Genomic DNA, 26,403 nt, shown 5'->3' on the forward strand with positions numbered 1-26,403 from the left:
TCTGTCATAAGATTAAAATAAAGCTATAGCATATTTATTTTATCAGAATTTTAATTTTTAAGAAACAATGTCAATATAATTATTTATTAAATATGACAAACTTGACAACTCCCTCTCTAAATGTTTATCGTTTTTTATTTTAGTTCTCACTTATATTTTGTAAAAAACCCATTTTATATATATATATTACATATTTTATATATGTATAATGTAACTGAGTTTTTCAATTAATACAAGAAGAACTGTAACTTAGTAGTTAAAATTGAAGTAATGGATTCACAATATAAGTTGGTATTTTCTATCAGTTACATTATATTACATGATTTTTTATTAATTTAATATGTATACTTAAAATAAATTTTCATATAACAGATGCATTATAAAATATAAAATATAAATTTGTATATATTGAGTAATTAGTCTTTTAAATACATTATTCAGTTTAACATAACCTTTTTACTTCCATTTCTAAATAATATCGCATTGTATGGAGATAAATTTATATCGTCGTAAGCTAATATAGCACAATATATTATTAACTATGTTTTAAACAAACTTTTAACAGTTTTTTCTTTGCAATAAAATTTAATTAAACATAAATTACAGAATTATACATCCTGTGAAATATTTACAAGACCATTTGGTATGTATATAGTTATACATTAATATTGTAAATTACACTTAAATTACTATTTTAATTTTTTTATTTTTTAAGGCACAAGATATTCGACCAGATGGTAGGCAGTTTTTATCTTTTCGCCCAATAAGTGTAAATATATCATCAATTACTCATGCCGATAGCTCAGCCATATTCAAAATTGGTAACACAACAGTTGTATGTGGTATTAAAGCAGTAAGTAACATCCACTGGATATTTTTGTTTATATTCTATTTGTTTGTACTAATAGAAATGAATATTAGGAATATAAAATTGAAAGGTAAAAAATAATATAAAAATTTTAATTTTTTATAGTAATAATTTACTATTTTTATATGTGAATATATAGATATGTATCATAATTCCTATTACAATAAAATACAATTATAGGAGTTAGCAGCACCTAAAGCAGAATCTCCGGAGTGTGGTTACATTGTGCCAAATATTGAACTTCCTCCATTATGTTCTCCTAAATTTCGGCCAGGCCCACCAAGTGACCAAGCACAAGTCATTACAAAATTAGTAGAAAATATTTTAAGAAATTCAGCAGCTATTGATTTAAAAGATCTTTGTGTCTATAAGGGTAAACTAGTATGGGTCTTATACTGTGACCTTGTATGTATTAACTATGATGGTTCAATAATTGATGCTTGCATTGGAGCATTGACTGCTACACTTAGTACTTGTAAGTTTTAAATAATTTAAAATAATATGGTTCGAATATACTTAACTATATACCTTCAATATATACATTTTTTTTTATAGTAACCTTACCTGAAACACTTTATAATGTAGAAACTGGAAGAGTATCTGTAAATTCCACAAAAAGAATAAGGTTCCTGGTTAAAGCATTACCAGTTTCTATAACTTTTGCAATATTTAATGAGTAAGTTATATTTAATTTGAAATCCAACGTTAGAATAGTTAACAAATAAAATTATGAATTCATATTAATATTTTTAGTCAATTATTGGTTGCCGATCCTACTGATGATGAAGAAAGTTTATGTTTAGGAAGATTGACAATTGTAATGAATGAAGAAAAGATTTGTTGCATACACAAACCTGGTATAAATTTATTTGCTATTTAAAGAAGTAAATTTAAGCATATTGTGTTTATTATTGAAGCTAATATAACATACTATACATTCTTTATTTAGGTGGAATCCCAATTTCACAAGATTTGTTTTCAAAAAGTTTAAGTAAATGTAAAAAAAGAGCAGAGTTGATAAGGTCATTAATTGATGCTGCTATATCAACAATCAAACAAGAAACTTTTAAATAAATGAAAAGTTGTACAAAATTTTGAAGTATATAATAATAAAGTAATAAGTAAATAATAATAAAACTTTTTATAATTATTTTGTACTGTTTATGAACAAAATATTTAATATTTTTCCAATATCTCTAAGTTAATATCAGTGTATACTATTATATACTATTAACTATTATTTATATTTAGTATTGTGTATCATTATATAAAATAAAGTTAGCTTTTAAATCGAAATAATTGATAATAGTAGTGTCTTACACAAATCACACAAGCAACTTGCAGACAAAAGCAATCTTTACAGAATAATTCAAAAATAAATAATGAAATGCTAATACAAACTAGTTTTCTTCATAATACGTAAAAACTCTTCTTGAGAAACTTCTCCGTCCCCATCTTTATCTGCCTCATCAATCATTTCTTGCAGCTCTTCATCTGTAAGATTTTCTCCTAATTCTCGAGCAACTCTTTTTAAATTTTTAAAAGTTATTTTTCCTGTATTGTCATCATCAAAAAGACGGAATGCTTTTAAAACTTCTTCTTTTGTGTCCTTTTCTAACATTTTTGTAGACATTAAATTTAAAAATTCTTCAAATGATAATGTGCCAAGACCATCTGGATCAACATCAGCTATAAGTTTTTTTATCTCTTCTTTTTTTGGTTCAAATCCAAGAGCTCTAATAGCCACTTTAAGTTCTTTGGTAGCTATTCTTCCAGTGCCATCTGGATCAAATAAGTCAAATGCTTCTTTTATATCATCTTTTTGTTCAGCAGTCAATTCCATTTTTGGTACACCTCTTTTTCTAGTTCCAATTGTAGTTTGTCTTCTAGAAGTAGAAGCCTAAAGTAAAATCAGAAACATATATAGAATTTTCAAGAACATAAAAGGTAATAAAATAAATGATAAAATGAGATACATACCATATTTAACTAATTAATTGGAGAGTACAAAAATATAGCTAATATTTTTATATTTCATAAAAATCAGTTACTTTTTATATAATCATCAATTATCTTTAAATTCATTTTTGTCAATTTTGTTACATATTGAAAAACATTTTAGGAAAATTAAAATTCTTAAAACTAATATTTACGATTTTTTATTCGTGTTGATTTAACGGGATTATTAAATCAAAAGAATCGAAGTTCAACCATTTGAAGGTTTATTTTATGGAATAAACAACAGAGAGCGTGACGTATGTATGTATATATTTAAAGTAAATGTACTTGAGTAATATATTATTTATTCAATATTTCTGGCTTATTTATGTAAAAAAATATGTTATATATTTTAAAGTTTAAAATATTTTAGTGCAAGGACCGTTAGTAGAAATTAATTGTAATAAATACTCATTATTTTGTATTGTATATTAGATTATGCAACTTCAAATTTTCCTATGGTAACACTGTATGATATAAGAACATTGTACATTATATCTAGCAATTGCAAAAGTATATTTTGTACACAAAATGTATGAACCAGTGGTTTTAAAAAAAAAGCAACCACAAACTATCGCTAGAACTCCGGCTGGTAAAGCATTTATAATTACAACTTTAATAAAAATTCTTATCCCTACTGCATTCTTCTATGTACTTAGGTGAATATTCCTTATAACTTTACTATAATTAACTATTATTTATGTATTATGTATTACAATTCTTTTACAAGTTTGAAATATTGCATATAAAAGTTAAACTGAGAGTGAAATAATATATTATATGAATTATAAACATTTAATTTATGAAACAGACGATATATTTAACCTTATCATGTATTGTTGAAACAATTATGAAATCAACAAGTTTTGGTGAAATAGTGAATATTACAATTCTTAAATATATAATATTTAACGTTTAACATATTATATTACAGTGAATCTGTACAAAATAGAAAAAAACTTATTGTTGAACTTGAAGAAGGTTATCGTAATAGAAAAAAGACTTTATATGACGAATTTAAGGAAACGCAGGAGTTCTGGAATGAACCAATGTATAGCAATATTGTTTCGCATGTACTTACGAAAGAAGCACAAAAATTATTAAATATTGACAACCTTAAGTCACCTTTAGAAGAAGATAAAGCCAATAATTAATTGGTTTGTACATCAAGACATTTTATTAAAAAAGTAGTTCTATTTTAATGTAATAATAATTTGTGAACTTTATAGTATGGAGATAGATAACATTTAAAAAGAAATAATATGAAAATACATCTCTTAATAATGTAATATTCAATAAAATAAATTATTTAATCTATAAGATATGTTGAAATATTATTTAGAGATTGTTATTTTTTTGTAATGTTTTCTACCTTTTAATATTTGGTATAAAAAATATACTTATACATAAAATATTAATATATTATTAAATATAATATAATATTTATATTTACTACATATATTTATTACAGTATACCTAAGAAAATAGAATTTCTTATATATCATTTTTGAGAAACATAAAATGAATGAACAGCTTGAAAAAAATAAACTTTTATATGATATATCTGTTTTGAATGAAGATGACAGTATATTAGATTTTAAAAGCCCAGAACAATCTCCTAAAGCAAATCCAACTGAATTCAGTCATTGCGACTTACATAAAAAAAAAAAAACAGCTGTAAAATTCAAGAATTTTGTTAAAAATCACAAAGGAGAAAAGTATAGACAACAGCCTGAGAGAAAAAGAAGTTCACAACAGCCTTCGATAGAATCATCATTTTTTAAACCTAAAACTAACTGCGATGATTCCTCTACTGATGTAAAAGTAGCTCTTGTATGTCCTTTATGTTTTAAAACATTTAAAGATCTCAACTCTCGTTCATTACATATGAAGATTTGTGCATTCAAGAATAATATTACCACGAAAAAATTATTAGATGCCATTGAACTTCAAAAGCGACAGGAGAATGAAAGAAAATCATTAGGTTTGCTTGTTGCACCTGTAGTACAAGATAAAAAGAAACCAACTCCATCATGTAGAAAAGTATGTAATTTTTAATATTAATTATAATTATGAAAAGATTTCTTAAATACTTAAAATAATTTTCATCTATACTTTTTCTTTTATGAAATATTTACAAATTTATATAGAATTTATGTGAAGAAACTGATCTTCAACTTGCATTAGCGTTATCAAAATCTCTTCAGGAAGCAGAAGAATTAGATAAAATTAATGAAATTGAAAGTTTACCTAAAATATTAAATCAATTTGTACCAGAAATAGATAAATCAGTTTACGAAGGGCAGTTGGAAAAATTTGGATTCGCAAACAGTAAACCCCCATCATTAATAAAAAATAGAAAGAGTATGTTAAATTAAAATGTACATTTTTCTTTTAAATAAAGTTAAACTAATAGCTTTAATACTTTTTCCTAATAGGAAAGAATAATGAAAGAACTTTACTTCAAACACGTTCTCAAGAAGAGAGAAATCATATTTTAACTGAAAAAATTTCAGAAATTCTAATGGGAAATGAACCAGTTACTCAAAATGAAAATGAAGCAATTAAGTGTAATCGTATGATTGAAAAAAAAAATAATCTAAAAAGTCATTCTCTTCAGGAATTTTGTAATAAGGTATGAATACTGCTTGATTATATTTTTACAATTTATGCATTTACTTTTTATTATATTATATTTTCTTTCTATCGTTCAAAAGGATGAAAAATTATGGAATAAAGCTAAACTATCTTCAGATCAAAAGTGTTTTTACGTATCAAGTTTATCAAATTATATAACTCCAGGAAGAAAACAAGTAGTAAGTAAGATAAATAATAAATCTGTTAATATTATAAATTACATTTTTATAAATATTTTTACGATATTACAAACCATACTAATATTGTATTTATAGAAAGAAGAAACGATTTTAGATTTTGCAAATACATGCAACATCTATGATATGGAATCAAGTCAGTACCAAACAAAGCTCTGCAATTATAGTAAAAAAATTCATGAAATACCGCATACAGAAGCATGTTTTGTAAATGAAAAATTCGAAAATTATCAAAATATACAGTTTACTGATACCATAATAACAAACTGGAGTAATGCATTAAATGATAGTTTTGCAAGTGATATAATAATATTCGTTAACAACGATAAATATATTTGGGCACATAAATTAGTTCTCTATGTACAGTGTTCAAATATACTACTTGATGTAACACCTAATGATACTTTATTTTTTACTAAAATTAAGGAAAAAATTTCTTGGGGAAATATATCTTATAATATTGCTTTAGCATTTTTGGAATTTATTTATTGTGGAATTATAAAAAAATATTTAGATGTTTTGGATGATTTAGCAAGTTTTCCATTTTTAAGAAATCTAGCAAGGAAATATAAAGTAACAAAATTATTTGTTTTCCTAGAAAAGAAAGAAGTTGAAATTAAACAAATGAAAAGTCAAATGCACAATAAACAGGACCAAGAACTAATTTCTAAGGAGAAAGATAACTTGGAATTAACTAATAATAATATACAAAATGTATTCTATGACATTAAAGATTCCAAATTGGATGATGATAAAGAATTAAATAAGTGTCACTTAGATAAGTACATAAATAAACCAGATTTTGTTGAAATAGAATTGAGAAAAGATACGTATACAGATAAATTATTGCAAGAAGAAATTAACTGTTTAAGTGATACAAATACTATTCGAAATACTAATACATCTCCTGATTTATTTGATGATATCAATAATATAACACAGAGTGAAGTAATAAAGAATAAAACAAAATATGTTAATGAAGTCGTAAATAGTAAAAAAGCAAAAGATAATGAAAGTTCTAGCTTAATTGGCTCAGTTAATCAAGTAATGATTGATCCTGCTAACATTTCTACATCTGGAAATACAATATTTAAAAGTACTGAACAAGATGTAAATTTATTTTCAGATACAACCTATTTTGTTACACCAAAAAAAGATCATTCAAATATACTAGAGTTAAAAAGTAACCTTAGTATATTTATTGAGCAAGTTCAAAGAGAAAATGCAAGATCAGACTCTGATATAGATTCTGATGTTTCAGTAATACCAACATGTTCTAAGTTATACAGAAATCCATTCAATATCGGACAAAATGATTCTCTCAAGGACACTATTATAAAAGAAACATTTAATGCAAAAAGCGATATTTTAAGTATATTTGATTGTAATACAACTTCTAAATCAGGTATCAAAATGTCATATGAAGAAAATAATTCGGATATATGTCATAGTTTTGAGTCAATAGATAGTATAAGTCAATCATCTGAATCTAACATAGAAAAATGTGCAAAGAGGTGTAAGAATAGTTCAATAAACAGAAGTATAAATAATGCGCACAAGGATCTACAAGATGAAGTAATAAATTCCATATCTAAAGAAAATGAAAATGAAAATAATGTATTTTCAGACTCTGATACAGATTCTATTGCAGAAAATGAAATATCTATGTACTCAAGATACAAAAAAGGACATGAAAATAATAGTATAGTAAAATATCGAAATTTTACACAGAAACATATATCAAAAAATAACGTAAAAGCTAATATAACATATGATGAATACCAAGAAAAGAACAATATAGGCAATGATATTTTACTATTAGATATAGACAGAGACTCAGAATTTCAAATAAGTCAGATAAAAAAATGCGATGAGAATGAAGAGGAAACTAAAAAAATAATTTCTGATTTTGAAGAGGATAAAAAAATATCTCAGCAAAATCTGTGTAATTTTAACAACGAGTACGTTACATTTGATGAGAATAATTACTTCTGTACAAATGTTGAATCTTTAAATACTCAAAAAGATGTTCTTAAAGACCGAAGATTGAATAATTCTAATAAATTAAGATACAGTAAATCAGAAAGTAATATAGATTTACAAGCAGTTAAAAAAAATTCATTCACATCATTAGAATCAAGTACAAATAAGTATAATTCAGTAGAAACCTCAATATTGGTATGTTCCAGTCCTGAATTAGATTATAATATCTTGGAGATGCATAAATATGAAGAAAACGAGAGAAATACAAGTGGTTCATATTGCAAAAGTTCTGAAGATAATAGTCATGTTTTTGAGAATGATACTTATTTAGCAAATGCTTACATTGATAATAGTGATGATAACATTAATACTCCATTGTTTACCAAAAAAGTAAATCAATTAGGTAAACAAATTGTATTCATTGTAATAATTAATAAAAATAATAAATTAACAGTAATAATGATTCTTTTGCAGAAAAATTCAAGAGTAATGGAGGATCATTAAGTACAAAAAAATATAGTAGAAAATTTCAAAGAAAATCACTATCAGAAACAAGTTTACGTATTGATACAAGACATACTAAGAATGATATACCTGAATCTTATAATAATTCTCAATGTATATGTAATTATAAAGAAAAGTTGAAGGCAATTACGTCACCTGAAATTATTCGAGATAGCATCACTCCTCCTCCTAATTATAATGACATGAAAACATCTGAACTTCAGGTTAACGAATTATATTATTCTAATATATTAATATATACATTTATCACACATTCTAATACATTAATTTGATTTCAGATGGAATTAAATAAATATGGATTGAAAATACAGAAACGGAAAAGGGCAGTAAAATTATTAACATACATTTATAACGAATTGCATCCTACAATTAATACTTCAAAGGACACAGAATCTGAATTGACAATAATAAGTAGTGAAGATGATGAACCACCAATGAAAAAAACAAATAATAAAAAGGATGATGTTGATTGTATACATAATTATGAATCTCAATTAACATCCTTCCCCATAAAGTATATTGCATATACCTAATACTGATTTCATTATTTAAATCCTAAAATATTTTCATAAATTAATAGAAATTCCATAATTTTCGAACAGTGCAGATAAACAATTATCAATAAATACAATCGACGAAATAAATCAGTTTGATGAACCTGAATTTACTCCAGTAATTGATAATGCATCAAATATTAAAGACATGTTTTTAAAATTTCTTACTGCTAGAACTGAACTATATAATAAAATTTTGGCTTATGAACCAATATGCATTAATTCTTTGCATTCTATGTTAAAGACAGAAGGTTTCAAATGCAGAATGAGTATCCTTATGGATTTTTTAGATGAACAGGTATCTTTCTATTTTTTTTAAAGAAGATGTGAAATATTGAATTACATTCAATGTAATAAGATTCCAATCTTTTCAGTGTATTACATTTTATGTTCAGGAAACAAAATAGGAAAAGGTAAACTGATTTCTAAGTAAAAAATATACGCGTTTACATATATTAAATGATTGAAATATGTGCATGTATATTAATTATAAATAAATTTATTAAAAATTAAATAGTTACTGTTTTACTAAAAAATAACATTAGTTATTAATATATATTATTGAAATCAAATATCACTGTATATGTTTTCACGTAATAATGCTTATTTCCATATATAAATCGAATTTTATTTGCTTTTTAATTTATTTAATATGTTGTCTTTTTGAAGAATTATGTAAAAATTTATAAAATTGTTAACAATATTTAACTTATTGTTCTACATTATCACATTTTGTACATGATATAATTAATTGTATTCTATTTAATAAAAAAAAGTTAATTACTGAATTTTTTTCAGTGGCTAATAGCATTATAAGTTAAATATAATCTCTTCTAACAACAAGCAATTACAAAAAGTAACCAATTAATTAAGTTGAATATAAGTAATTAACACGAGAACATGTCATAAAAAAATATAATATAATTAATTTGTCGAATTAAATAATAATTTTTATGTTTATAATATTATTTAACTAATACGAGGTAGAAGACAGTTTATTTCAGGTTGAAGAAACTCCATCACAACAGCTGATACCATCTCATCAAGAATGCCTTTCAAGGCTTCAATATCTCTGAAAATAGTTATATAAGGTTAATAAATTACTTTAAAATTATTTATACTATAAATATGAAAAATATAAACAACTTACTGTTCATCAGGAGAAGCACATAATTCACTGTAATATTTAATTTTGGGCTCAGTACCGCTAGTTCTTAACGTTATAACCAAGCCATTTTTAAATGTAAATGTTATCATTTGACTAGATTTCGAAGTAGGTAAAACAGCAGTATTTTCTGGTTTTGTGTTATCATAGCCAGTTGTTAGATCACGCACACCTATTATAATATACTTCCCATTAAGAATATTTGTTGGATACTAGAAAATGTTTAAAGTTAAAGTAATAACATTGATATTCTGTACATATACATATGTGTATTTCCTTACTGTATTTGGTTTGCCAGAGTATGTTCGTAATCTTTCAAATATTTTCTTGATTACACTTGGCTCATGACAAATCCAATATGAATTTTTAGAAATATGGTGTCCATATCTAAATCAAATATATTTTTTTAATAAACATGTATGTAAAGTGTGGAATAATAAATAGAATATTCATTCAAATAAATATTTCAAATGTAAATTGTGCGATAGCATACTGAGTATATATTTCGTTTAACAAGTCGTGAAGAGTGAGTCCCATAGTTTCAAGATAGGCTGATAATTCTGCTATGTGCATTCCAGCACTTATGCCATCTTTATCACGAACTTTTGAACCACACATAAACCCTATAGCTTCTTCATATGCAAACAAAACTACTTTACCCATTTTTTCTAATTCTACAGTTCTATTACCCATCCACTTAAAACCCGTTAAAGTTTCCTTTAGAAACAAAAAGGAACATATAAGAATAAAAATAACAAAAATACTTCAAATTTATTTTCATCATACTCACTTCAAAATTAAATCCTTCGTGTTTAGCCATTGATGCTAAAATTTTACTTGAGACTGTTGATGCCAACATGTATACATTTGAGAAATCTGTATCAGGATGTTGTACTTGATACTTATGCATCATCCACCATCCTAAAAGCGCTCCCAATTCATTACCAGAGAAAATATACCATTCATCACTATTAGAGAAATGCAAAAACTTATTAAATGGTAGATACGTATGTACATTGTTAACAAAAGAAACAAATAACATACTTTTTCATTTTTGTAGCACAAGCTAGTCTATCTGCATCAGGGTCATTGGCAAGAATAACAGAAGAAGAATTTTTATCTGCTACTTGTATGCTAAGATCTAAAGCACTTTTTCCTTCTTCTGGATTTGGAAATTTAACAGTTGGAAATTCTGGATCAGGTAACTTTTGCTCTTCAACTACTATAAATGGCTGTAATATATAGAATAACATTTTAATGAATTATTTGAAATAGAATAGAAGTATACAATTTCTTTGATATATAATAAACATTCAAACTATTAAAGCAATACCTTAAAATTTGCAGCATTAAAAGCTGCAGTCATATATTGATATCCTACACCATGCATAGGAGTGTAAGTAAATTTTAATATTGTATTTTTATTCACTTCTGGATATAAAACAGTTTCTTTGAGATCATTAAAATAAAATTGCATAACATCATCCCATGGATCTTGATATAAAGAACTGTGATGGACTTTTGTTACTTCCCATGAAGATTCCATTGGTTCAAGATTTTTGAGTATATATTTTTGGATTTCTTTATCGTGTGGTGATATTATTTGTGCACCATTTTCCCAATAAACTTTATATCCATTATCATTCTTAGGATTGTGAGATGCTGTAATCATTATTCCAGCTGCACACTTATATTTTAATACACCATAAGGTATAAAGGGAGTTGGTACAACTTTTGAAAACAGATATACTTTTATATTTCTTGCCACAAAAATTGCAGCAGTCAATTCTGCAAATCTAAAATGATATGTAAATCTTACATAACATTAATAAAATTTTACAGACATAATCCATATTTATGTAATATATAATAAATCAAATAGATTCTATAATAACTAATAATTGTAAATTGAATATCCTGATTAACCTTTTACTGCAATGACGTCCATCATATCCTATTATGACACCTTTTTCAGTTACATCAACAATGCTATCAAGTAAATACATTGATAACCCTTGGCCAGTTTGAACTATAACTAAATCATTCATTTGACTATATCCTGGACCCATACAACCTCTTAAGCCAGCTGTACCAAATTCAAGCCTTTTTAAAAATAAATTAAACAAAACTTTATTATTATTGTTAAGAAGTAGCTCTTGAATTTCATGTTCAGCAACTGCATCCTAAAACATATTTCATAAACAATGTAAATATTTAAAGATTAACATAAAAAATACATTTTACATAAAATATCATTAAATTAGAAACCTTGTTCCATTTTAACCATTCATTAATTTTATTATCCAACTCAATATTTCCAGTATTAACAGAAATTTTTACAGCCATGTTAAAAATACATATATCCCAATACAGAATAACCTAAAATATAATTTATAATTATGCATAAAATATTTAATATATTATCCATATTAATTGTACTTAAAAATGTAAACAATAGGCGATGGAGAAGTAAATTTCCATAGCTTAAAAAATGATGTATTCTTGTATCATAATATATACGGTAACTGAAATAACGATCGCAAACGAACTTCAATGATCAGTAATAATCATTGTTCATAATCAGTAATTATCATTAACAAATATTGCATTGCTATTTTTATAATTGTAATTAACAGGATTAAATAAAAATAGAAAAAGATACATAGCTTGCAAACATATATAGAAAGTCATACTAATATTGAAATATTATTAATATATATTTATGTACATGTATACATGGAGGGTAAAAAGATTATAATACAGTAATAAATTCGTTGATATCTACTTAAAAATTAAAATATTTACGAATGAAATAAAACGTACCTCAAATAAATAGTAAAATGATAAATGTATAATGAAAAACTGGAACTCACGTAAAGATAATCTGAATAGTATGTTAGATACTGACTAACCTGTTATCAGTATATATCATACCCGTAACACAAATCAGTTGATTCTTCCAATGCGAATTTTTGTTAAATGTTAATTTTTCAAATATTTAATGGACAATTTATATTAATTCATAAGTTGAGTATACAAAATAAGTTGTTTCTAATTTGTAGAAACATTTTTCGACTGTAAGCGGTGGTCAGTTCAATATACATGAGGTATGTACATATACACGTAGAAAATTCATTCAGATTGTTTTTACTTTCAAGAGAATGTACGTAACAATGTTTGTGCGGGCTGTTTAAATTTTTGTATTTATTTATATTGTTATTACTTAATAGACTTAATAGATCGATCAGAGATGACAGAATTTACCAATATTAAAATGCTACTAGACAAGAGGTTACATCTCAACCTCTGATTTCAACCTACTATACTAACTTATCAATTATCATATTTTTATTTTCTTTTTAGCATGAATGAAATTCAAGAATAGTATATTTAATTTTTATCTTTGGAAAAGAAAACAATGATTAAGACTGACCAAATACTTCTCTGGCATAAGTGTAAGGCTTATTACATACAAAAACTGAACATGCATTGGTTTTTTATTAAATTGCTAAGAACTCTATGAATAACAGGTATTTTTGTGCTTGCATTTTTATCAGGTTGTGTTAATAAATTATAAAATTAAAAAATTGTGTCATTGTATATTTTATTTTTAGAAATTGTGCATTTAAGTATTAGTTATGTTAATTGTGCCATAGACAATATTCTTATAAAATGGATATTGGAATAGTTAAAATTGCTGAAGATAAGGATTTTGAGAAGTTGAAACATTTATATGATGATAATAATGATTGGAGATTAGATTATAATAAACCTGATTTATCAGTTTGGACAAAATCTGTATCAGGAATTAGTTTTAGAATGGTAAAGGTATGTATTATTTCTGTTATTTGCAACTGAGTTTTCTATTTCTTTTACATATTTATAGATATTTAATATTACTAATGGAAATATTTTTCAGATTAGAACACGTTTTGCCGATGTTCTACCAGAAACATTATATGATGTGTTACATGATCCTGAGTATAGAAAGGTTTGGGACACCCATATGATTGAATCAAAAGACATAGGCTTTTTTAATCCAAATAACGATATTGGTTATTATTCAAGCAAGTATTTAATATTATTGACTAATTCTATTTGTATTTATATAGAAATTATAGTTGTTTGTATACAAATAATGTATATATATATATATAATATATATGTGTATATCTATGTATATATATATATAATCAATTAGTGGCCTGTCCATCTCCATTGAAAAACAGAGATTTTGTTCTACAAAGATCATGGCTTGATACTGGTATAGAGCAATTAATTTTGAATCATTCTGTTTTTCATAAAGATTATCCACCAAGAAAACAATTTGTACGAGCAACATCTTATCTTACAGGTATGATTTAAATATTGAAATAAAATTTATTTATCTCTGTGTATTTTATTACTTATTTATTTATCTTATTTAAGGATATATAGTAAGACCATCTCGAAATGGTGATGGCTCTGAATTAGGCTATGTCTCTCATACTGATCCACATGGAAAATTACCAGTATGGTTGGTTAATAAAGTTACGCAAATATTTGCTCCAAGAGTATGTAACTTTTGTGTTAATTACAATTGAAACTTTTATTTATATTAAATTCTCAAATTAATTTCTTGTTTTAGATGGTTAAAAAATTACATAAAGCTTCTGTAGCTTATCCTAATTGGAAATTACTTAATAACCCAAATTATAAACCTTGGCATTTCCCTGAACAAATTGCATCACCACGTATAAGAATTGAGGATGTAAGTCTTTCTTTTGTAATTTCTAACATCGAGCATTATAGGCAAATTACGTTTTATGATAAAATAGTAATTATGATTTTAGATACAATAAATTTATTTATAAATTGTTTGCAGTGTGTAAAGTCTGCAGAAGAAAAAAATTCAAAAAATTATTATGTTGATGAATCAGAATTAAAAGAGTCAGTTACAATGGACAGTGATTAGTTTTATTCATGAAGTAGATGTTTCCATTGTTAACATTAAGAAAATAATATAATAGTTGAAATTATAAAATGCAGTATTATAGAAGTTTGTAGTATCAACAGAGCTTGATGAAAATTAATTTATTCGTGTAAATGTGTATATAACTATATATTATCTATATACACATCCACACATCTAACTGCAATTCATTAATTATATTGGTAATATTAGTATCACAAATAGTTATATGGCCTATTGCAATGAATGACAGTATGATTAATAAGAATACATCATGGCCTGTCTTGTATTAAATATTATATAGTTATAGTTCCTTATTGAATCGGTGATGTATGTGTTGTTGAAAATATAATTTGTTACATGTGATTCGACATAACGCACAATATGCAGGTTGTAATTTTTAATTTATGTGTTTATCTATTTTTATTGTTTTATGTGAGTATTTAAGTATTACATATAATAATTTTTGTATATATGTATAAAAATTATCATTGAAGGTACAAAAGATTTACATATTGTCTACATTAAATATTTATTAAGATTAATGCATTATAGCTCGATACATAGATAATGATTGTAGCATCTTAATATTACAAGTGCAATTTTAGGAATATTAGAGAAATTTTAGTGTTTGGATACAAAAATAGCGATCACATACAACAATATAATTATTAATTTTCTTAAAAATGATACTGCATAATATTATTAGTTATAGTTATTAGTTTTGTACTTTGTAATATATAATTGTTGACTTATTTTGTTTTATTTATGTTAAAATTTATGTTACTTATCATATTTTTTATATTACATCTCTATATATAACTTGTCTAGACAATAGGTAAATATATATCTAGTAAATTATATAAATTTTCTTGCTTTTACCATAGTGTAGTTCTTCTATTTAGAACCTTTTACACATTGTAAAAAGAATTAAGATTTTCTATATTTATTAAATATTCTGCTTCAATTAATGCAATTAACATATCCTATTTATACAATGTCCTATTTACATTTATACAATTATGACATTTATCTCTTATAATAACACATACGTTTTGTGATTTTCTATATCTAATAGTAATAACTAGTTTTCCAAAGTATATGTACATGCATATTTATACTTACATAAATTATCAGAATATACATTGGTATTTAATGTGTTATTTATGAATTTTTTCAATGTGATGAATATTTCAATTTTTTGGAGATAAACTGATTCTACATATTTAATTTTATATGTCATCTTTCGTACATTTAATTATTTAAATGTTTAAAGTCTAATTGCATTTGCTTTAGAATGTAATGGCCTTAATAAATTTAAGATAAAATTTATTTGTGTATATTCAGTACATTCTAGTCATACTAAATATTTTTATTTCCTAAATTACAGTGTCAATTGAAAGACAAATAACTTGAAATTTCTGTATATACATATACTCATGTATTTATGTGATTAGAATTTTTACATTATACATATATATTTCTGTATGTACTTACATAGCAAAAGATAGTTATTATATCAGAATAATATTTGTGATATTATTTTTAGGAATTTTGAAGATGGTTAATGAAGATTTAAAAAAGATGAGAATTGTATTACTTTTTAAATCTACCAAGTAATTATTATCTTTGTACGAAATGTATTGCAGCAGAACAGATAATATGTATTTTATTCAATTTAAAATAATCTATATTCTTATATTACGTCATTCATTGTAGTTTGGCTGATATTGATATCCTGGTGCAAGTTTATATATACAAAGATGATATAAAAGTACATAAATCAATTGTGCATTATTAATTGATTCTTATGTATTATTTTTTTACTTGTTTTAAATGGCCTCTATTTGTATACAATACAATTATATGTATGATTAGTGCAATTCATTATTGAGGTAATTGTTATTTTTATCTGTTATGTGGAAATAATAATGATATACTCTATATATTTTTATCCGAATATATTTAGCAAATTGTTAGAAACAAAATATCAAAATAATGATTGGATTCCATATAAGCATTACTCTTCAATGAAAGGGTTTGATTTGATGTATTTCATAAATTTGACGTAACTGTTATTAAGTTTACGATGAGAAGAAAAAGTTCTAGTATAGGTAATTGTAAACTTATTTTGTACCAGGAAGCTACTGCAGGGCCGGAAGACAAACGGAAATAAAGAATATATATATAATTATAAATTTATTTCTGTCCATTATCACTAATTTTACAATTTTATTATTAAGAGGGTTAACAAATTTCATTTCTATCATATAACAAATTATATGAAATACATCAAATAATTTTTGTATTGTACTATATTTGTGAGTATATTATATTAGTGTAAGTATTTTTTATATTAACAAGTGCATATAATTACAATTTAAGTATGGAAAATTTTTATATTAATATTAAAGTTTAATGTAGTGTGTTATACATTGCCTGGCACTTGATTTGTTTAAAATGTACTGTATGAAGATGATATAAAATTGTTAAAATTTCTAATTAATTGGTATGTTTTATTTTCCCTTTATTCTTCTGTATAATATTGCATAAAAAGGAAGTTTTTTAATAGAATGGATAAAATTGTTTAATAACAAATATTTATTAAATGTTAAAATAAAAAACATCATTTATTTAATATAAAATATTACTATTATCATTCAGATATTTTTATTATTATATCATGTATGATATAAAAAGACTGTACAATTTTCTTATTTCATAAAGATTTGTTCTTAAACATATACAAGAAATACAAAATAATTCTAAAATGGTGCTTGAAATTTTGTATCCGTTTTCTATAATTAAAAATAAATAATGAAGTTTCAATAATCACAAACTCACACATTCTTTGATTTGAAAACGTTCTGCATAAAATAAAAGAGGCATTAAAAATTCACAAAGTATGGAATCGAATTATTATTTAAGTGCATATTTATGCTGATTATATATAGGGAAAAAATGTATCATTTTAAGTTTAAAATTAGCAATTCACATGTTACAGTTGTTACAGAAATCAGAAGTTTATGAAATTATGTTCATTATTATATTTTTATTATAGATATGTTTAATAAAATAATTATGTTTTTCAAGTTTCTAGACACCATTTTAGAATGTATAATGATCACGATATAAATTCTATACGTTAATTTATACCTATATGTTGAAAAATTACTTTTAATTAGTTTGATTTTTCAGTGTTGTTAATTGTTCCATGTACTCAAGATATAATCTTTGCCAGCGAAGATGTCCTCCAATAACAGATAATACATCTTCCAAAAGTTTATGCTTTTTAATCCCCTATATAAAATACAGAAATATGATACTATGCTTGTAACTAATAATAGCATATATAACACATAAAGAAATAGAAACAAATAAATGAAGAATATATACTGAGATAGTACCAAAATTAAAGGATCCCATATGCTCTTAGAAGCTGTTGTGTGGCTTGGACCCAAAAATTCATCTAGAATTAACCTTAGACGTTTCTCTAATCCGTCTGAAAGAATATTATTTTGTGAAATATGATAAATAATTAAAATATAAAAAAGGGCATATACATATTTGTATATATGCTTTTTTATATTTTAATTTTTATAATTTAATATATATACCTTGAGTTAATAAAAATGATACTAAAGCCATGAGCCAATGTATGTATTCTTGAGCACTTCCAAGAGCTTTGGAAGCAAGTAGCTGTTGTTCTAAATATGATACTACACTTGGAGCACTATGAGGTAACCTCGGATTGGGTAAAGTATTTCCAGCTGTTCTAAACAGTCCTTCCTGCAAAGAAGATAATGGACCTCTAGGTGCTCTATTTCCAGATGCACTTGATGCATTAAATGAAGCCCAACGCCATATAGGATCTTGACTGTCACCAATGAGTAGCCATGTACCTAACAAGTTTTTTTAATAAATGTATTGTATGTAATGTACAATAAATAACCTTATTAGTTAATATAATTTATATACCCATTTCTTTATGATATATATATGCTCTAGCGTTCGTGAAAGCTAAATGGGGCATTCCATTATATAAAGTACAGGATAATAAAGAGGTACCAGGTACTGCTAAATGTGCAGCAGATGTAGAAACTATCATTCTACACGAGTATCCTATTTCCCATACACGCACAGCACCACAGCTTGAAATAACCATTACCTAAAAACGTTTATGTGTATTAAACAATAATTATTCTTAAATTAAAAAAAAAAGTAAAAAGGAAATTAAAAAAGGAATTAATACTGCATTTCCAACTGCATGAACTTTTGCAAGTGGTGCAGGCGGTGCTAATGGAGGTGCTGGACGGCATCCTTTTGTAGGATGAAATGTATGGAGGCTACCATCTTCTAACCCAAGTGCTATAACTGTCGGTGATGCTGCAAGCGCTACAGCGCTATATCCCAGATATAAATCCCAAGTAGGTTCAGAATCTGTGCCTTTAAATACTTGTAAATGAGCTAAACCTTGGCTGTTAGTAACAGTTACTGCATAGTGACCAGCTTGTTGAGACAATGAACTGGACGGTTTTAATGGAGGAAATATAACTTGATTTATATTTCTTTCAGATGCAATTTTTGGTTTCTTGTTAAATGGTGTATGATATGATTTTGGAGTCGACTGGTCGCGACGTTTTAAGGTAAGTGTAGAAGCTTGACTGTTTATATTTGTTGAATTTAAAGACGAAGTAACATTAGGCGTTACGACGTCATTTCGTTTCTCAATAACAATGGAACTTTTTACTTGGCTTGTAAATGTTGGAGTTCCTAGTCTATTATTTGACGAATCCCTGAGTGAAAATTATTAATATAAACTAAAGAACATATAGAAATTATAATTTCGTAAAATTACAGTCTAACTCACATTGTATCAGATGGTGGTGGTATAAACATTGGTGTTATTCGCCTTTTACCATCTGATGTTCTTGTTTCAATTTGCTTATTAATTGGACCTTTAGCAGGAGTAGTTGTAGTAGTATTGGGTGGATGTACTAAATTTATATTTGGAGGTGCTGAAGTTGGTTGTGTCGATGGTGTCGATGTTTTTAGATTAAGAAGCTCGGGTGCTTCCATTACAGTACAACCTCCTTGAACCAACGGTTTACCATATAATCGTTCATGAAGACTACTCTGTAATGAAATAGAAATAACTATTTATTTATTACTATTTGAAACAATTCATGTAGGCTGCATACTTGTTCAGCAGGATCTAATGGTTGACCTAATTCCTGCTGTGTGAATTCAATAAGTACAACAGATCCATCCCAAGAACAAGCAGCTAATCGAAGACCACATGGTGACCAACTAGCATCTAAGACTGAATGTGTAAATAATTCATGTATTACTACTAAAGGTCTTTTTAAGGACGTCAACCAGACGGATAAAGAACGATCGCGTGATCCTATAGCAACACAGCAATACTGTTTAGAGGAACCTGGTTGCTTTTTTTGTAAAATGTTACCATTAAATCTCTGCAACATGTGGAAAGTTAATAAATTAATTACTTAATAAGTAATTTGACACATGTAAATCATGAAATTTATATCTTGTGCTTAATATATACCACGCAAGTAACAGCTTTACGATGACCAACAAAGTCTTTATCTTGTGTCCATCCATCTCTTTCAATTATTTGAGCTGTGGGACCTCCACCATTCATTGCATGAGCTGATACTAAATATTGTCCATCTGGACTCCAAGAAAGTCTTAGAACATGTGTTGTTCCACCACATTCATCAAATGGTTCTGATATCAATGCTGCTTCTGTCCAATCTGTCGTACGCCATACTCTTAACGTCTTATCATCAGATTGTGATGCCAAATATTTTCCTACTGGATCCCATGTAATTCCTTTTACAAATCCTGTATGGCCCTTTAATACAGCTACTATAGCTGGAAATTTTGATGCATCCCACACAATTACGCTATTGTCTACTGATGCAGAAGCTAACCATGGACTATGTGGTGCCCATGCAAGATCAAGTACATCAGCTTCATGAGAACGTAATGTAGCTATGCAACGCCATGTTTCAATACTGGATTTTCCACCAAATATTGAACTTCCACCTGACCCACCTGACAATCTCCAAATCATGATCAGTTTATCTACACCACCTGATGCTAGCAAACCATTGTTACTCCATCTTACACAATTGACACAAGCTATAAAAGTATTATATATATTTATTAATATGATATACATATTTATATACATGTAATAACATATGAAAAGGATAAATTAAATTTTAACTTGTTTTCATACCAAGATGATTATCTAATTGACACAACATTTTTGGTATATTTTCATCTAATTCAGCAATTTCACTAATTACTGGCTCCATATTCCATATAACAACCCTTCCAGAATCTCCACCTATAATTAATTTTAAGAATAATATAATAAATATACCATAAAATTATAATTCAATTAAATATACTGTAGGTATAAAGGAAAAACTAACAAATTCAACTATTTCCACAAAACAATATTAGGTATAAATTGAAAATATTAATATTATACCTTGCCCACCAGTAGCAAGCCTTTTTCCATCTGGGTGTATATCCACGGAAAAAATTGGATATCCTGAAAAATAAACATTTTATGTTACATTTCAATTGTAAACATTGCAGAAAATAAATCCAAGTAAAACATTTTGTACAAACCATCGTGCGTAACCCAATTAGGTTTTACTAGTTTCATGTTGTTGTATCTATTAAAACTTTGTCGATTCAATGATTATTATCCATAATTGATTTTAAGCACTGTAACATTCAATTAGAATCTAAATTTTCTAAAATATAACTCTTTATTATGTAGTATAACCTTAAATTAGAATCCAAACACATTTTACTACCGGCAATACATTTTGGCGAATTTCTATGAAAACATGAAAGGTGTATTATCGTAATACATAGAAATGTCGCGTACTTTTTAATAAAAAACGATTTATACACATTGTTTACTTGTATGCAATATACTGTCTTACAACAGGACTACCAATATAAGCATGGTGAATATTATAAAGATTACTCAAAGATTGTATGCTATCTACAAAATATACGTATTTTAAAATCAATTTTCCAAATATCTAAATCTCAGATGATCGATTTTTATTCTATATTTTGGGTTTATTTTTATTTTTATCTTCTTGAATTATTTTGTATACTTTTCGTAAAAATAAAACTAAGATGTGTTTATAATTGTGGGATATACTATTTACAATGTATGCCATAATTACTTTAAAAATTTTTGCAAAACTGAATCCATTAGCAACACACCGAAATGAAGATATATACATATATATATACATATGTACTTTCAAAATTAATTTCTTAACGATAAACTAAATGCATCTTATTTTATGGGAATTCAATAAAAAGCCAAGAAAATGATAAAACTTCATTTTAAAAAAAAATATAAAAATGTATTTCATTGCATACATGTTTGTAAATTCTTACAATTATTTATTTTATGTAACTAATTTTTGATTTGATGTCCGATTGCTTAATTCAAGTAACTTTTTATAACGTTCAACTAAATCACCGATTGAACGTCTGCGCTGTTTACTTTGTTCGGTTTTACTGATAGCATCATCGTCATTATTTTTAATCTCTACATCTATTGTGTCACATATATCAATCACATTAGCTTTATTTGGAAGATCATTTACTACATCTTCCATTTCCAACATGTTTTCAGATTTATCTTGTTCGGCGACCAATTTTTTTGGTGTGGCAAATTCTACATTTATGTTACAAAGACTTTTTGTTGAAATGTTTAGACTAAGCTCTGATATATCATGCATTTCTTCAATTATGCAATTTGTAATTGCTGTAGAATTTGCATTTGAAGAACAAGGTATAGATATTATGCTTGAGTTTGCTGCTGCTGTTGCTGCACAAAAAAGAGAAGAGTTTTTAACTTTTTAAAAGATTTAATGTTGGTTACGTACCTGTTATATTATTTCTTTTTATACGAGTCGAAAATAATCGTGAATATTTTTCTGCATGTTTGGAAGACAATACATTTTTTTTAGATAAGACCATATGCGTATCTAAGGACGACTGTTCACTATTTACACTTGTAATTGTGTCTTTAAAATTGATTCGTGATACTAATAAATTTTCTCTTAATTTTGGTCCATGTGATGCTCGATTTTGTTTTAGCCGTTCATACCTCGAAAATAGCGATTTATGTGGAGCTGAAAAGAATTTTCGCATAAATATATTATTCAATAATTTTATAAATAGCTTTAGTCTTACCTTCTACTGGAGTTAATTGCAGTCGTTTCTGAAGATTACTTCCTTCATCACTATAATCAGTATCAATTTTAATGAGAGGCGACGACATGACCACATTCATCATAGGTAATATAACATCATCATCATGGATTTGTATTACATTTTTCTGACATAAAATATCTTGTGTCTCAGATATTATTTTAGTGATATCTGTCAGATATGTTTGAATTATATCGAGCGCTGCTTTTAGATCTGTATAACTAGCTTCTATTTGTAATAAACATTCCGAAAAGTCCTCTAATATATTTAATTTCAATTGGTTTTGCAACTGAGTCAGAAGAAAATTAAATAATAGAATAAAATTATTTAGCATTAATTTATCATCCTTATATAATTGAAATAGAAGACACTGAAATGTGAAATATGTTTAATGTGTTACTCTTCAGTTTATTAATATTTATTAGTAAATGGTAAACAAGTACTTACTTGCATATCTGGAGAAAATAATTCTGAAATTTCCAAATGATTTATTTTTTGTAATGGTTTTGCATTTAATATTTTAATATCACTACTATTATTTGTGATTATATTATTCACTTCATACATGACCTGCTCTACATCTCTTAAAGCTTTATTTTGTATTTGTATTTTGTTTAAGCTTTTACTTATATTCATTTTCCATGCTAGAATTAATAAATAATTAATATTTTGAGAAAGCTAAAACATAAGTATATACATAAATTTAAAAACATGGATTAAATGTATCAACTTTTTATTATTTTATCATTATTTATGTCCCTTAAATATTTCTTAATTGAATCATGTACAGGTGCAGTTTCTGAGAGACTTGCAATTAATAGTTCTTTTTCAAAAATATCTGCTATAATATTATCTAATGTTTCCTTCTCGTTCCTGAAAAATGAGATTTAAATTAAATAAGGAAAATTAGACAACAAATGTATCAATAAAAACAAAAGTAAAAATATTACTTTAAAACAGATTCAACTATATCCTTCATTCTGGATAAATTTTTATGTTGATTCAAAATATTGGAATCAATTCTTGCATTAATTTCTTGTAAAAATTGTTTTGCTAGATTTCCTTTATTTCCTACTTGTGGTGCAAACGCAACATCATAGATAGCTAAACAAGTAAGAACCAGCAATATAATGGAATTTCAATATATTTTATAATAATTGATGAAAAAGATGCGTTAAAAAAATATTTTCTATAGAAAAAATATCTTACTTTCTCGCATAATATATCTTCTTACAACTACTTGGGATAATTTCCACATAATGATTGTAAATTTACTTCCACCTGCATGAATTAAGTGAGATATAAGTATACTTGGAAAACCAATGTCAGGATTTTCTGCAGATATAATTACTAAGTAGTCTTTGACACTGTTACGATACTTTGCTTCAGTCTTTTTGCAAATTACAGGCCATTCAATTAGCTTTTTAAAACGTTCTGAATCATATATTGTTAATAAGTAATATGAAATATGTAAAAAGCCTACTGTGTTGGGTTTGTCAAACATTCCCTATAAATTGAAACATTATAATAAATTAAAATAACGGAAGTATAGAAAAAGATAATATATTAAAAAATATTTTCTAATAAATGTATTTATTTTCTAATAAAAAAATATACCTCGCGAAAATATTTCTTGAACTCATCACTAGGTTGAATTACTTGAGATAGTAAAAGTACATTTCGATGGAAAGATGCACTTACGGCCATTACATCGATATAAAATTGATAGCTTCGTACAGAATTAGGTAATTAGGTAATATCAATTATAATGACAGAATTATAAAGAACATAATTCAATCGGTAAATATTTAGATCACTTTATAACATAATACAAGATGAAGGAAAATCTTGTTATTAACGGCTGTGTTAGAGCATTTGAATTTTAAAACCACATACTTGCTCCATTACAGAAGCGAAACTGATATAGTAAATAGATGACTGCTCTATACATATGTATGTCTATTTAATTTATGATCTTGGGTTTTAATAAACGGATATTTATAATTGTATCAAATTTGAAACTTTGAAAATTTCTTGTTTGTAGTAAATTTGTATATTTTATGGAAAAGCAAGCTGTTCTGTAATTAAAGTCTCGAAAGTATTTTAAATAAATAAATTGGTATGTATTATTGTATGTATTATTGGTATGTATTATCAGAAAGGAAATTTCCTCTCTAGTATTATTATTGTACATACTAAATAGTATAATATATGAACTTGTAATTTGTAATTAATAACATAAATGCTGTATCATGTAGATCTGATGTTCGATACACTTTTTTGTCTCATTATTGTAACCATAGACAAAATAAAAAGTAGATTTGTCATTTTATGAAATTCAATATTTTGAATTTCCGATCATTACGAGCGGTAAAAGCGATTACAAATAAAGATACTGTTATGCCATCTATGATTTCGAACGATGAGTTAGGGAATTACATACATACAATCGCAATAAGTTATCAATTATAGGTAAAGTTTGCCTCAGTAAATATAAAATGTTGGAATCATAGACGAAATAGGTATAAAATAAACGTGACATCACAGACGAATATACATATCTTATTCGTAGTCAATAACGACATGCAATATGCAATGTTTTTTCGCGTCCCACATTTTGGAGGTTACCTGACCCTCTTACCATTTTCCTGTCACGTACGACGTTATCGATTCAGTATAATTACTAGTTCAAATTAAAACTAAAGTCTTGTATGAAATTATAAATAAAATGTAGAAATAACATATCCTATAATTGCAACGAAGTATAAAATTTTATACTTTTGCAATACTTCAGAAAGCATTACTATACACCTAACTTACTTAATTTACTAATACAATAATAGTTAAATGATTCGTATAATTAGTTTCAATAGGATTACGAAGAACATCAAATTACCTACTTGCTCAAGTACCGAAGTATCGAGTAAGAAGTAAGCAACGCTGCAAATCCTCGAATGGACTTCATAAGCTTCGTGATGACAATTCCTGCAACTCGACGTAATTGGCGAACGATCATCGAGTAGTCACAAAGGCCATAGGTGTTTTCAGAGCAACTTACGAATATAAAGGGTTATCGAGTGCACGTTGATCCGCGTGCATTCAGAAAACGCGCGAGCGAGTACGTCACGCAATAGTTCGAAGGAACGGAATGATCGCGATCTGATAATCCGCGAGAATAATTTGTTCTATGTGATAAGCGAGAGAGGCAAGGGAGAAGAGATTTTTATTTTTAGTTCCAA

General features: G+C 26.1%; 7 protein-coding genes across 17 annotated transcripts in view; 3 read left to right on the top strand and 4 right to left on the bottom strand.

Moving 5' to 3' along the window:
• Positions 1–212: 212 nt before the first annotated feature.
• On the top strand, positions 213–1,957 carry LOC117156049 (exosome complex component RRP43). Its single transcript, XM_033332735.2, has 7 exons — positions 213–287; positions 607–643; positions 716–853; positions 1,049–1,343; positions 1,424–1,544; positions 1,622–1,725; positions 1,818–1,957. Exons 1-7 carry the CDS (start codon positions 271–273, stop codon positions 1,940–1,942), a joined length of 837 nt encoding a protein of 278 aa, XP_033188626.1. The 5' UTR covers positions 213–270; the 3' UTR covers positions 1,943–1,957.
• On the bottom strand, positions 1,527–2,983 carry LOC117156052 (uncharacterized). Its single transcript, XM_033332741.2, has 2 exons — positions 2,849–2,983; positions 1,527–2,768 (listed from the first exon to the last, which is right to left on the bottom strand). The coding sequence occupies exons 1-2, from the start codon at positions 2,849–2,851 to the stop codon at positions 2,259–2,261; spliced, it is 513 nt and encodes a 170-aa protein (XP_033188632.1). The 5' UTR covers positions 2,852–2,983; the 3' UTR covers positions 1,527–2,258.
• A 15-nt stretch (positions 2,984–2,998) lies between these two features.
• LOC117156044 (uncharacterized) lies at positions 2,999–9,276 on the top strand. Of its 3 annotated transcripts, none has more exons than XM_076619689.1 (12): positions 2,999–3,127; positions 3,302–3,525; positions 3,801–4,023; positions 4,338–4,909; positions 5,017–5,230; positions 5,305–5,501; positions 5,584–5,682; positions 5,779–8,086; positions 8,158–8,411; positions 8,487–8,722; positions 8,811–9,060; positions 9,137–9,276. In XM_076619689.1, exons 4-12 carry the CDS (start codon positions 4,388–4,390, stop codon positions 9,167–9,169), a joined length of 4,113 nt encoding a protein of 1,370 aa, XP_076475804.1. In that variant the 5' UTR covers positions 2,999–3,127; positions 3,302–3,525; positions 3,801–4,023; positions 4,338–4,387; the 3' UTR covers positions 9,170–9,276. The 3 variants fall into 3 exon arrangements, with proteins under 3 accessions (XP_076475804.1, XP_076475805.1, XP_076475806.1); XM_076619690.1 differs by having other exon boundaries at positions 3,004–3,123; XM_076619691.1 differs by lacking the exon at positions 2,999–3,127 and having other exon boundaries at positions 3,138–3,525; positions 5,779–5,836; positions 6,299–8,086.
• A 387-nt stretch (positions 9,277–9,663) lies between these two features.
• On the bottom strand, positions 9,664–12,975 carry Pgm2a (phosphoglucomutase 2). Of its 2 annotated transcripts, none has more exons than XM_033332734.2 (10): positions 12,840–12,975; positions 12,196–12,306; positions 11,854–12,110; positions 11,261–11,723; positions 10,972–11,159; positions 10,718–10,895; positions 10,421–10,644; positions 10,209–10,314; positions 9,913–10,139; positions 9,664–9,834 (listed from the first exon to the last, which is right to left on the bottom strand). In XM_033332734.2, exons 2-10 carry the CDS (start codon positions 12,271–12,273, stop codon positions 9,732–9,734), a joined length of 1,824 nt encoding a protein of 607 aa, XP_033188625.1. In that variant the 5' UTR covers positions 12,274–12,306; positions 12,840–12,975; the 3' UTR covers positions 9,664–9,731. The 2 variants fall into 2 exon arrangements, with proteins under 2 accessions (XP_033188625.1, XP_076475807.1); XM_076619692.1 differs by having other exon boundaries at positions 12,751–12,877.
• Positions 12,893–17,384, top strand: LOC117156050 (START domain-containing protein 10). Of its 4 annotated transcripts, XR_004464035.2 has the most exons (9): positions 12,893–13,034; positions 13,291–13,457; positions 13,542–13,755; positions 13,847–13,994; positions 14,129–14,281; positions 14,356–14,480; positions 14,555–14,677; positions 16,428–16,494; positions 16,598–17,384. XR_004464035.2 is itself a non-coding variant. In XM_033332738.2 (8 exons), the coding sequence occupies exons 3-8, from the start codon at positions 13,600–13,602 to the stop codon at positions 16,434–16,436; spliced, it is 714 nt and encodes a 237-aa protein (XP_033188629.1). In that variant the 5' UTR covers positions 12,893–13,034; positions 13,291–13,457; positions 13,542–13,599; the 3' UTR covers positions 16,437–17,384. The 4 variants fall into 4 exon arrangements, 3 of the variants coding, with proteins under 3 accessions (XP_033188629.1, XP_033188627.1, XP_033188630.1); XM_033332738.2 differs by having other exon boundaries at positions 16,428–17,384; XM_033332736.2 differs by lacking the exons at positions 16,428–16,494; positions 16,598–17,384 and adding an exon at positions 14,792–15,966.
• Hira (histone cell cycle regulator-like protein) lies at positions 17,077–21,851 on the bottom strand. 2 transcript variants are annotated; one of them, XM_033332729.2, is made up of 12 exons: positions 21,708–21,844; positions 21,548–21,646; positions 21,405–21,467; positions 21,147–21,257; positions 20,448–21,046; positions 20,080–20,355; positions 19,749–20,014; positions 19,131–19,674; positions 18,857–19,046; positions 18,496–18,780; positions 18,286–18,380; positions 17,077–18,178 (listed from the first exon to the last, which is right to left on the bottom strand). In XM_033332729.2, exons 2-12 carry the CDS (start codon positions 21,582–21,584, stop codon positions 18,056–18,058), a joined length of 2,589 nt encoding a protein of 862 aa, XP_033188620.1. In that variant the 5' UTR covers positions 21,585–21,646; positions 21,708–21,844; the 3' UTR covers positions 17,077–18,055. The 2 variants fall into 2 exon arrangements, with proteins under 2 accessions (XP_033188620.1, XP_033188619.1); XM_033332728.2 differs by having other exon boundaries at positions 21,548–21,851.
• Positions 21,852–22,286: 435 nt separating this feature from the next.
• LOC117156047 (uncharacterized) overlaps positions 22,287–26,403 on the bottom strand; it is a 61,438-nt gene continuing 57,321 nt past the window's right edge. The window contains exons 1-8 of one of the 4 annotated variants that reach the window (XM_033332731.2): positions 24,782–25,116; positions 24,374–24,671; positions 24,115–24,268; positions 23,895–24,037; positions 23,612–23,808; positions 23,147–23,534; positions 22,837–23,085; positions 22,287–22,778 (exon numbers count right to left, since the gene is read on the bottom strand). In XM_033332731.2, the coding sequence (XP_033188622.1) occupies positions 22,354–22,778; positions 22,837–23,085; positions 23,147–23,534; positions 23,612–23,808; positions 23,895–24,037; positions 24,115–24,268; positions 24,374–24,671; positions 24,782–24,871 (1,944 nt within the window). In that variant the 5' untranslated portion in view covers positions 24,872–25,116 and the 3' untranslated portion in view covers positions 22,287–22,353. Of the gene's footprint in view, positions 22,779–22,836; positions 23,086–23,146; positions 23,535–23,611; positions 23,809–23,894; positions 24,038–24,114; positions 24,269–24,373; positions 24,672–24,781; positions 25,117–26,403 lie in introns of those variants that run through there. The other 3 variants (XM_076620040.1, XM_033332732.2, XM_076620041.1) reach the window with 3 other exon arrangements.

Source organism: Bombus vancouverensis, chromosome 7 (genome assembly GCF_051014615.1).
Source record: "Bombus vancouverensis nearcticus chromosome 7, iyBomVanc1_principal, whole genome shotgun sequence".
Lineage (NCBI taxonomy): Eukaryota > Metazoa > Arthropoda > Insecta > Hymenoptera > Apidae > Bombus > Bombus vancouverensis.

Excerpts from the sequence above, each read along its gene's own strand:
- LOC117156049 (XM_033332735.2), top strand. Across the intron at positions 1,545-1,621 it reads ACTTTTGCAATATTTAATGA|TCAATTATTGGTTGCCGATC; the intron begins GTAAGTTATATT and ends TAATATTTTTAG. Across the intron at positions 1,726-1,817 it reads TTGTTGCATACACAAACCTG|GTGGAATCCCAATTTCACAA; the intron begins GTATAAATTTAT and ends TTCTTTATTTAG.
- LOC117156044 (XM_076619689.1), top strand. The coding sequence starts at position 4,388 with ATGAATGAACAGCTTGAAAAAAATAAACTTTTATATGATATATCTGTT. Across the intron at positions 5,502-5,583 it reads TTCAGGAATTTTGTAATAAG|GATGAAAAATTATGGAATAA; the intron begins GTATGAATACTG and ends ATCGTTCAAAAG. Across the intron at positions 8,412-8,486 it reads TGAAAACATCTGAACTTCAG|ATGGAATTAAATAAATATGG; the intron begins GTTAACGAATTA and ends ATTTGATTTCAG.
- Pgm2a (XM_033332734.2), bottom strand. The coding sequence starts at position 12,273 with ATGGCTGTAAAAATTTCTGTTAATACTGGAAATATTGAGTTGGATAAT. Across the intron at positions 10,140-10,208 it reads ACTCTGGCAAACCAAATACA|TATCCAACAAATATTCTTAA; the intron begins GTAAGGAAATAC and ends AACATTTTCTAG. Across the intron at positions 9,835-9,912 it reads TGTGCTTCTCCTGATGAACA|AGATATTGAAGCCTTGAAAG; the intron begins GTAAGTTGTTTA and ends AACTATTTTCAG.
- LOC117156050 (XM_033332736.2), top strand. The coding sequence starts at position 13,600 with ATGGATATTGGAATAGTTAAAATTGCTGAAGATAAGGATTTTGAGAAG. Across the intron at positions 13,995-14,128 it reads CGATATTGGTTATTATTCAA|TGGCCTGTCCATCTCCATTG; the intron begins GCAAGTATTTAA and ends ATAATCAATTAG. Across the intron at positions 14,678-14,791 it reads CACGTATAAGAATTGAGGAT|TGTGTAAAGTCTGCAGAAGA; the intron begins GTAAGTCTTTCT and ends AATTGTTTGCAG.
- Hira (XM_033332728.2), bottom strand. The coding sequence starts at position 21,584 with ATGAAACTAGTAAAACCTAATTGGGTTACGCACGATG. Across the intron at positions 21,468-21,547 it reads TAATTGGGTTACGCACGATG|GATATCCAATTTTTTCCGTG; the intron begins GTTTGTACAAAA and ends TTTATTTTTCAG. Across the intron at positions 21,047-21,146 it reads TCAATTAGATAATCATCTTG|CTTGTGTCAATTGTGTAAGA; the intron begins GTATGAAAACAA and ends ATACTTTTATAG.